The 9,830-nt window shown below is 45.3% G+C and overlaps 1 protein-coding gene across 2 annotated transcripts in view; it reads right to left on the bottom strand.

The window, feature by feature from the left end:
- Positions 1 to 388: 388 nt before the first annotated feature.
- lrrc56 (leucine rich repeat containing 56) overlaps positions 389 to 9,830 on the bottom strand; it is a 34,965-nt gene continuing 25,523 nt past the window's right edge. Inside the window, exons 4-9 of one of the 2 annotated variants that reach the window (XM_039017692.1) lie at positions 7,317 to 7,549; positions 4,654 to 4,911; positions 4,241 to 4,308; positions 2,111 to 2,253; positions 1,720 to 1,922; positions 389 to 1,539 (exon numbers count right to left, since the gene is read on the bottom strand). In XM_039017692.1, the coding sequence (XP_038873620.1) occupies positions 1,025 to 1,539; positions 1,720 to 1,922; positions 2,111 to 2,253; positions 4,241 to 4,308; positions 4,654 to 4,911; positions 7,317 to 7,549 (1,420 nt within the window). In that variant the 3' untranslated portion in view covers positions 389 to 1,024. The remainder of the gene's footprint in view (positions 1,540 to 1,719; positions 1,923 to 2,110; positions 2,254 to 4,240; positions 4,309 to 4,653; positions 4,912 to 7,316; positions 7,550 to 9,830) is intronic. The other variant, XM_039017690.1, reaches the window with a different exon arrangement.

The raw sequence follows: 9,830 nt of genomic DNA, 5'->3' as shown, positions 1-9,830 counted from the left end.
ACACACACACACTATTTCATTTAGTAATGTCTTAATTGCTTTTGCTGTTATAATCTCTCTTTGATCCGGCCCAAAGCAGAGAGTAGAATGTGGGTCTTGAGTAGTTTCATGGAGGCAGTGTTGACAAGACGGTAGGGGCAGTAGTGAGTGTTATATGGCGTCCCCAAGTGGCATAATATTGCCACACCACCACAAAGTTGGGGAAAGTGAAGTGAAAGATGATACATTTCTTCCATTGCAGAATAATCCTTGATTGGACTATACACGCTTTCTTTATATCTTAACAAACCTGGATAGATTCAAACTCTAGAGATGTGATTTAACAACTAAGACATTTGATCTTACTAAGCTAGTCAATATCAAATTGTTCCATTAAAGGAAAGATTAGTTGATCAAACTATGTTTTTATTTAAGGTGTGGATAAGGTAGTATTTGAGTGAATAAAAACAGTACAAAATGTAATTCAAACTGAAAAACACAGATATAAGACATGAATGAGACATGTGAAACACACTTAAGTCCCACAACAATTCAGCATTGTGAAAAGCATACTAATTCAAATTAAAGGCCATTCCAAGAAATATATCTTCGACCAAACTATAAACCTTTTCAAATAGAGCTGTTGTCCTTAGTAAAGCCAATGTGAGCTCAGTATCAGAGTCATTGTAAGTACTGTACTGTGCTGAGCTGAGAGAGCAGAGGGATGCAGGTGATTCTCTAACTGTCCATCAGAGGAAGTCAGAACACTGAGATAGCAAGTTCACACTTGGATTCAACAGCTTTTATGTTGCATTCTCCAGGTGACAGTTGGATGTAATCCAGCCCCCAGGGTCCTCTTTCCTAAACATAACATAGAGGGAGACTTGTCACTGCACTCTTAGGAAGTCTTCACATCACAAGATAGCTCAGCTCAGAAGAGCGGGGACCTGGAGGACAATCTCTATATTTGCCTCCGTTCCATCTCTGCCTCAGCTCCTGTTTTGAGTGTTCCCCTCTCAGGAAACAATCCCACACAGTGTGTGGCTTAGTCTAAGTGAGAGTTCCCCCTGCTGGGCTGGAGTGTGAGGCGCTGTGGCGTTTTCTGCAGTGCTGCCTTGGCCGCGTGAGGACGCATAATGGCCGGCCTCCCTGGTGGTCTGCTCAAGACGATTGGTTGAAGCCCGTTGACAGAATGCACAGAAGCTCCACCTGTTGGTGACCTGAGCCTTCTGACCAGTGGGCTGGAGGCTGGCCTGTGGGGCATGTTGTAAGTAGCCTTGGGCAGCAGAGGGACTTTGGGCCTCACAGCCTCCTGGAGCCCCTGGTTCTCCAAGATGGGGACTCCTGTGATCGTCTCTGAGTCTGTATGATATTCAGCTGGCCTTACAGCAGCCCCAGCCACCCCACCACTGAGCCTCAGTCTGTGTGCTCGCAGCATTGACAGCCTCCGGCTACCAGGGGCTGATGTGGCACTTTGAGGGGGAGAGGGCGACAGAGTGCAGTCAGGGGACAGGGAGAGCCGGGCCACTTCAGGGGATTTGGCTTCTCTCTGAAACACATCTATAAATTATACATAGTTTATTAGACAACATTTCAGACTGTGTTGTGGTAGTGTGATCTCAAGTTATTCTGTGTTTAAATCCCTGGATTTAGATTTGGATTTCTTGGTTTTATATTTCATATACTGAGTAGGTTTGGCATGTTTGATGGCCTTCTTAACCAGAGATGAGAGAGACTCGCCTGGAGAGGGGGACTGGGAAGACGAGTCTGCCGAGTCAATGTTTAACCAGTGACTCAAACCAGCGCTCTCTTTTTTTCCCTCCTCTTCTTCCTCCTTGCCACTGAAAATGCTGAGACTTTCATCATCTTCATCATCCTCCTCTTCATCACCATTGAGGATGGTCAGTATCTGAGGCCCATCCCTCTCCATGGCTAATAGACGTCTGGAACACAAAGCAATAGAAAACGGTTCAGTAATTATCGGTTCAGTAATCTCTCACACAGACAGTAAGTAAGTGAGTAAGTGAGTAAGTGAGTGAGTGAGTGAGTGAGTGAGTGAGTGAGTGAGTGAGTGAGTGAGTGAGTGAGTGAGTGAGTGAGTGAGTGAGTAGGTGGATTAGGTGGTCAGTACTTGTTATGCTGTTCCCTCCAGGCCCTGAGCTCAGAGAACACATCACTGCGCTGGCATCCTTCTTGCTCCTCAAGGTCATAGGTGTGCTCCGGATCATGGAGGGGCGGGGTGCTAGGAGTGGACACAGGGGAGGGGGCTGCATTCTGCATAAGGAGGCAGTAAGGGAATTTGATTAAGCTGGCCCGGGCGCCTAGGTAGGCGGACTTTGCACCGGTTGAAAAGTGATTGCATTCATTTTTGAACCAGGCTGCCACAGGTGCCCGTTATGGCCGGCGGCGAAGTCGGCTCAAAACAAAATTGCCGTAGTTTAAGCACGTGGAGTAATCAGTAGCATTCTTTGTTTTCACATTCAAAAGTTATTGCTTTTCATGAAAATGTATTATCTGCATTCCCAATGAAAACTAGTGAGAAAATTCTAACAGATATTTTATGCTGTACTTTTCTGGGCTAAACCTGGTTGAATTAACGTTGTTTCCACAACATTTAATCAAAAAATACAATGTGTTGACGTTGAATCAACATGGAAAACTGATTGGATTTGCAAAAAGTCATCAACGTAGGGGAATTTTGTCTTTTTTTCAGAGAACTTTTAACCGAAATCCAATGACATAGTGAATTATTTTGTTGATTTGACCTTGAATTCATGTTAGTTGACAACTCAACCAAATATAAATCAAAACTAGATGTTGAACAGACGTCTGTACCCAGTGGGATGCTACCTTGTTGACCAAATGACAGAGATAACTGTTCGATTTCCGCAGGGCGCGCCTCCCTCACCGGATTCGCCCGATCACGTGACGGGCCATAGCCCGGGTCAACCCTGGCTAGCTTAATAAAATCCCCTCAGTAAGAGAGAAAGATGAATGAGTTTCGCGATAGAAGAGGGATAGAGAGACGGAGGGAATTAGAGACTAATAGAGGGATAGAGGGACAGGAATAGTAAGAGGGATGGAGAGATAGAAAAATGATACAAAGGGAGACAAAATACAGAGAAGATCTGAAAGAGAAATTAGGGATAAAGATTAAAGAGAGAGAATGACAGCTCAAGAGAGAGAAGAGTGTGACAGCAGTTTGAGAGTGAGTGACGGATGGCAGGTCTATAGAGATGACAAGGTGACAGATCGCCTGGCATTGGCAGTGCTCCATCTGTCATGTCACCGGGGCAACAGCTGCATCCCTCTATCACCCTCCCCTCCTCTCTCTGATAATTATCTCCTTCTGTTCATCCTGACATCACATTAGAGAGACAGGGGGAGATGTCACGTCACCCAGTCATAATGGCCTGTCACAAAGAGGGGTAACCGCAGGTAGCCTAGCGGTTAAAGACAGCATGTTCGAAATCTGCCGTTCTACCCTTGATCAAGTGTGAGAGAAAAAGTACGTATTTACTTGATTTATTTGATATTAATGGTTAACAATTAATGCTAATGCTGTGTTTTTATGGTCTTCACTCTAGTTCCATGCAGCTAATCTGGGCGTATGGTCACCAGAGATGGCTTGAGCTGACAAACGAGATAAAGATTGCATTACATAGACAAGAATGTGTTTTACTAGAGATAGCTTAGGAGTAGAACAATCGCTCAATGGGGTGGGGGGAGGACCAACCATGAATAAGCATTCTTAGTGTCAGCTATATAAAGTCAGCTATATAAAGAACTCTGCATTTGTGTAAGGGTTAGGTTACTCGGTCCAACACTCAAGGGATTTTGGGTCAACCAGCCTCATTATTGCAATAATTAATCGATATTGAATAAATATAATTGTTTGAAGAAGTCTCTCTCACTTGATTAAAATATTCCATGACACAAGGTAGTTGACCCCAACAGCAACTGCTCCTCGGGTGACGCGGACGTCGATTAAGGCAGCCCCCCGCACCTCTCTTGATTCAGAGGGGTTGGATTAAATGCGGAAGACAAATTTCGGTTGAATGCATTCAGTTGTGCAACTGACTACATATCCCCTTTCCCCAACACATAACTACTCCCCTTCACTCTGGGCCACTTTCCCCTGACGCTGGAAAACTGTGTCAAATCTCTGCTGTGGTCAATGTGCGGAGAGGACTCAAGTTTGTCAAATAAGGATTGAGACGCTGCAGTTAATTAGTTTCATGCTAATGATGGGTCAACAAACCCTCATCTTCTGTCGCCTGGCTCTGAGGGCCTGGACAGGGCTCCCACAGAACAAGACCTTCCCTGCACCTGGAGAGAAACAAAACCATTTCATTACTATGGAGGATAGCTAATCAGGGATGGGATTGTCACAATATAGGAATTTAGAAAAATTGCTAAAGGTATAAGGCATAGTATGCCTGAACTCTGGGGTTGGAAAATCAAAGATCTCTGATTTAAAAATACATAATGAATCTTCAGACACTGTTACAAGATGTCCTCATGGTGGCAGTGTTGAATAATTATACAGGTGAAAAGGATACAAAACAATAAGCCTGATTCATTATATGGACCTATTCAGGGACGTAAAACTGAAGCTTTATATGTGGAGATGGTAGGGCTTTCAGTGCCAAGGACACCAATACAGTGTCTCACCGTGTGTCAGAATGCTAGCGTCTGGGTCCACAGAGACTGGATCTGCATCAGTAGAACCAGATCTGGACCCGGGAGGGGAGAGGGCTCTGTACCCAGCCGCTGATAAGGGTCGTGACCCAGACAGGGGTCTGGAGCCGGCTGCTGAGAGGGGCCTGGCAGTGACCGGTCGGCTGGAGGGACGGGAACTGGAGAGGCTGCTAGCTAGGCGCTGGCCAGAGCTGGGTCTGGAGTAGGCACACACACTGACTGCTCTCTTCTCTATGGCCAGACAGGGTAGAAGGAAAATATTGCATATCAAAACACAGAGTAGTAGAACTGGCCTGGTGGATCTACTGTCTTTGATGTTCAGATACAGTGCATTTGGAAAGTATTCAGACCCCTTGGCTTTTTCCACATTTTGTTATGTTACAATTGTTTTTTTCCCTCATCAATCTACAAAAGCAAAAGCAAAAACGTTTTTATTTTAAATGTTTGCAACAAATGTATATTTAAAAAAAACGGAAATATCACATTTACATAAGTATTCAGACCATTTAATCAGTACTTTGTTGATGCACCTTTGGCAGTGATTACAGCCTCGAGTCTTCTTGGGTATGACGCGACAAGCTTGGCACACCTGTATTTGGGGAGTTTCTCCCATTCTTCTCTGCACATCCTCTCAAGCTCTGTCAGGTTGGATGGGGAGTGTCGCTGCACAGCTATTTTCAGGTCTCTCCAGAGATGTTCGATCGGGTTCAAGTCCGGGCTCTGGCTGGGCCACTCAAGGACATTCACAGACTTGTCCCGAAGCCACTCCTACGTTGTCTTGGCTGTGTGTTTAGGGTTGTTGTCCTGTTGGAAGGTGGAACTTCGCCCCAGTCTGAGGTCCGTTCTGTACTTTGCCCCGTTCATCTTTCCTTTGATCCTGACTAGTCTCCTAGTCCCTAACGCTGAAAAACATCCCCACAGCATGATGCTGCCACCACCATGCTTCGCCGTAGGGATGGTGCCAGGTTTCCTCCAGACGTGGTCAATTCAGGCTAAACAGGTCATTCAACAGAGAACCTTGTTTCTCATAGTATGAGAGTCCTTTAGCTCAAACTCCAAGCGGGCTGTCATGTGCCTTTTATTGAGGAGTGGCTTCCGTCTGGCCACTCTACCATAAAAGCCCGATTGGTGGAGTGCTGCAGAGATGGTTGTCCTTCTGCAAGGTTCTCCCATCTCCACAGAGGAACTCTGGAGCTCTGTCAGAGTGACCATCGGGTTCTTGGTCACCTCCCTGACCAAGGCTCTTCTCCCCCAATTGCTCAGTTGACCGGGCGGCCAGCTCTAACATGCTGACCAGACCGGACACGTCGCGTGCGCAGGCGTCGCAAAATAAATTTAGAAATCCATGTTATTCAATTATTGCACCCACACTACTCGCACGCGCCAACGAGAGTCTGCGTTACCAAGGGCTAAAATAGAACTCCTTTCTATTTCTGACGCAGATCGCGCTGAAAGTCCTGCCTCTCCCAGCTCATCATTGGTTTATAGAAGCAGGTACCCACGTGCCATCTCCTCATTGGTTATACCCACGTGGGTGATTGAAAGATGAACTGTTTTGCCTGTAGTCGTGGTAATACTATGAAAGTTTAGATGTGATCACCATATAAGTTCAATGATGAAAAAGCCTGGAAGGAGGAGAGATGACTAGAAACGATTTGGTTGACCGTTTTATGTGTGGATTAATTTGTCGGAGTAGAGGACCTTGTGCAGTTCAGGTAAAATAACAACTCAATGTTTATATCCCAGGACAAATTAGCTAGCAACAGCAAGCTAGCTAAATAGCACAAATTAGCTAGCAAGTGCAAGCTAACTAGTTAAATTGCCATACATGTTTAATGCTTTTCGACCTGTCCCCAAATTAATGTCATTGGTTCAGAGTTTGTTTTGATATTTTAACCTGCGTGTCGTGATCGCGTTTGGTGTAGGGGGACAAAATACATTTATGCACGATAGCGCACGCGCGCAGCCGGTTTGGGTTCCGTGTTAGAAGAGTCTTGGTGGTTCCAAACTTCTTCCATTTAAGAATGATGGAGGCCACTGTGTTCTTGGGGACCTTCAACGCTGCAGAAATGTTTTAGTACCCTTCCCCAGATCTGTGCCTCGACACAATCCTGTCTCGGAGCTCTACGGACAATTCCTTCGACCTCATGGCTTTGTTTTTGCTCTGACATGCACTGTCAACTGTGGAACCTTATATAGACAGGTGTGTTCCTTTCCAAATCGTGTCCAATCAATTACATTTACCACAGGTGGACTCCAATCTAGTTGTAGAAAAATCTCAACGATGATCAATGGAAACAGGATGTACCTGAGCTCAATTTTGAGTCTTATAGCAAAGGGTCTGAATACTATGTAAATAACATTTTTCTGTTTTTTATTTTTCAATACATTTGCAAACATTTCTAAAAACCTGTTTTCGCTTTCTCATTATGGGGTATTCTATGTAGATTGATGAGGGGAAAATATAATTTACTCTATTTTAGAATAAGGCTGTAACGTAACAAAATGTGGAAAAAGTCAAGGGGTCTGAATACTGAATACAAATGCACTGTACACACACAGACAGATATGCACACAAGCAGATGCAAGCACATAGATCCACACACACACAGATGCACAGACCCGCACACACACACCCTCTGCTGTCTCTGTAGAGCTGCAGTCTGTAAAAGACTCTCTGAGCAGGGCCCAGTCTTCCCCCATTGAGATGCTGCAGCGAGACCCCGCCTCCTCCCTGGCATGCATATTGTCTAGGTAACGCAGCTGTGGGACCAGCTCCCTCACCGATGACCGGTAGCAGTACCCCTCCTCCTCCTCCTGGGAAAAGGAGAAGACAGCATCCACAAAAGAAAGGGGGGGGTGGTTGTATCTGGAAGAGAGCCCAGCCCACACCTCATTCAACGAATCATGTTTCATATGAGCAGATGAGAAGTTGAATTAGGCTAGGTTTGATAAAACTGGGCCCACCCCTGGACGACTGTGATAAAGAATGATAGATGATACAGTAATAGGACTGCATAAAAGGGTTCAAGGTTGTACCTTTAGTTGTGATTTGAAAGGTTGATAAAGGCCAAGGTAAGTCCAACCTTTCAAAGTTAGCCTTTCAATGCCAAATACACAACACTTAACACCAGTATACCATACCATAACACAGCATAACAATACATAACATAGAGCTTTTTAGGCAACAATGAATGTGTAACTTCTGTTCAAAGGAGGAGACAAAGAACATGGTTCTGAGTGGGCCGATAACAGAGTACTAATAAAGGCAATAATCTGCACTTTGTACTGTGCTTTGATCATTTATAAGCACTGAGAGACAGCTCAGAGAAGAAAGAGGAGAGAGAGACCAGTAAGAGCACTATGCTGCTGCTGCTGCTGAGAGATCAAACCCACAGAGAGAGGGAACGAGATGAGGGAAGAGGGGGTTAGAGAAGGGGGGAGAGAGAGAGAGAAACCCAAGGACCCCTCTCTCAGTGCTTGGACCAGGCCTAATGCATATTCAGATCAGCCTTCCCTCCCTCACTGCCCCAGTTTCCTAAGTCCTGCTGCTGGCTGGGTAGGTGAAAATAAACACATTCACTCTGTCCCAAAAATCCTACAAAGCACTGGGGCACATCGCCTCACAGGCCAAGCTCCTGGGCTCTCCTAAAAACCCACAATTGGTAAACAAGATAATATGTGGCACAGGAACTAGACTAAAACATGGAATGATATGGGCAGGAAGCATCGTCCAGTCATACCACTTCATCGTGTCATTGTGCGATAGTAAAACCTTAATAAACCACTTTAATATGGGCTCAATCCCATCACTCAAAACATTGTTTTTGCTTTGTCATTTCCTTTTTCCACATTTTGTTACGGTACAGCCTTATTCTAAAACGGATAAAATAAAATAAATTCCCCTCATCAATTTACACAGAATACCCCATCATGACAAAGTGAAAAAAGGTTAAGAATTTTAGCATTAAAAAAATGTGTCAAATGTATCAAAAATTTAAAAAAAACTGAAATACTTTATTTACATAAGTATTCAGACCCTTTGCTATGAGACTCGAAATTGAGCTCAGGTGCATCCTGTTTCCATTGATCATCTTTGAGGTGTTTCTACAACTTGATTCGAGTCCACCTGTGGTACATTTTATTGATTGGACATGATTTGGAAAGGCACACACCTGTCTATATAAGGTCCCACAGTTGACAGTGCATGTCAGCGCAAAAACAAAGCCATGAGGTCGAAGGAATTGTCCGTAGAGCTCCGAGACAGGATTGTGTCGAGGCACAGATCTGGGGAAGGGTAGCAAAACATGTCTGCAGCATTGAAGGTCCCCAAGAACACAGTGGCCTCCATCATTCTTAAATGGAAGTAGTTTGTAACCATCAAGACTCTTTCTAGAGCTGGCCGCCCAGCCAACTGAGCAATTGGGGGAGAAGGGCCTTGGTCAGGGAGGTAACCAAGAACACAATGGTCACTCTGACAGAGCTTCAGAGTTCCTCTGTGGAGATGGGAGAACCGTCTCTGCAGCACTCCACCAATTAAGCCTTTATGGTAGAGTTGCCAGACGGAAGCCACTCCTCAGTAAAAGGCACATGACAGCTCGCTTGGAGTTTGCCAAAAGGCATCTAAAAGATTCTCAGACCACGAGAAACAAGATTCTCTGTTCTGATAAAACCAAGATTTAACTCTTTGGCCTGAATGCCAAGCATCACGTCTGGAGGAAACCTGGCACCATCCCTACGGTGAAGCATGGTGGTGGCAGCTTCATGCTGCGGGGATGTTTTTCAGTGGCATCGACTAGGAGACTAGTCAGGATCAAGGGAAAGATGAACGGAGCAAAGTACAGAGATCCTTGATGAAAACCTGCTCCAGAGCACACGGGACCTCAGACTGGGGCAAAGGTTCACCTTCCAACAGGACAACGACCCTAAGCACACAGCCAAGACAACGCAGGAGTGGCTTCGGGACAAGTCTTTGAATGTTCTTGAGTGGCCCAGCCAGAGCCCGGACTTGAACCCGATCGAACATCTCTGGAGAGACCTGAAAATAGCTGTGCAGTGACACTCTCCATCCAACCTGACCGAGCTTGAGAGGATCTGCAGAGAAGAACGGGAGAACTCTCCAAATACAGGTGTGCCAAGCTTGTAGAGTC

Source organism: Salvelinus namaycush, chromosome 21, assembly GCF_016432855.1.
Source record: "Salvelinus namaycush isolate Seneca chromosome 21, SaNama_1.0, whole genome shotgun sequence".
Classification (NCBI taxonomy): Eukaryota; Metazoa; Chordata; class Actinopteri; order Salmoniformes; family Salmonidae; genus Salvelinus; species Salvelinus namaycush.
The sequence above is the reverse complement of the archived record's forward strand: the minus strand, read 5'-3'. Positions and strand labels throughout refer to the sequence as shown.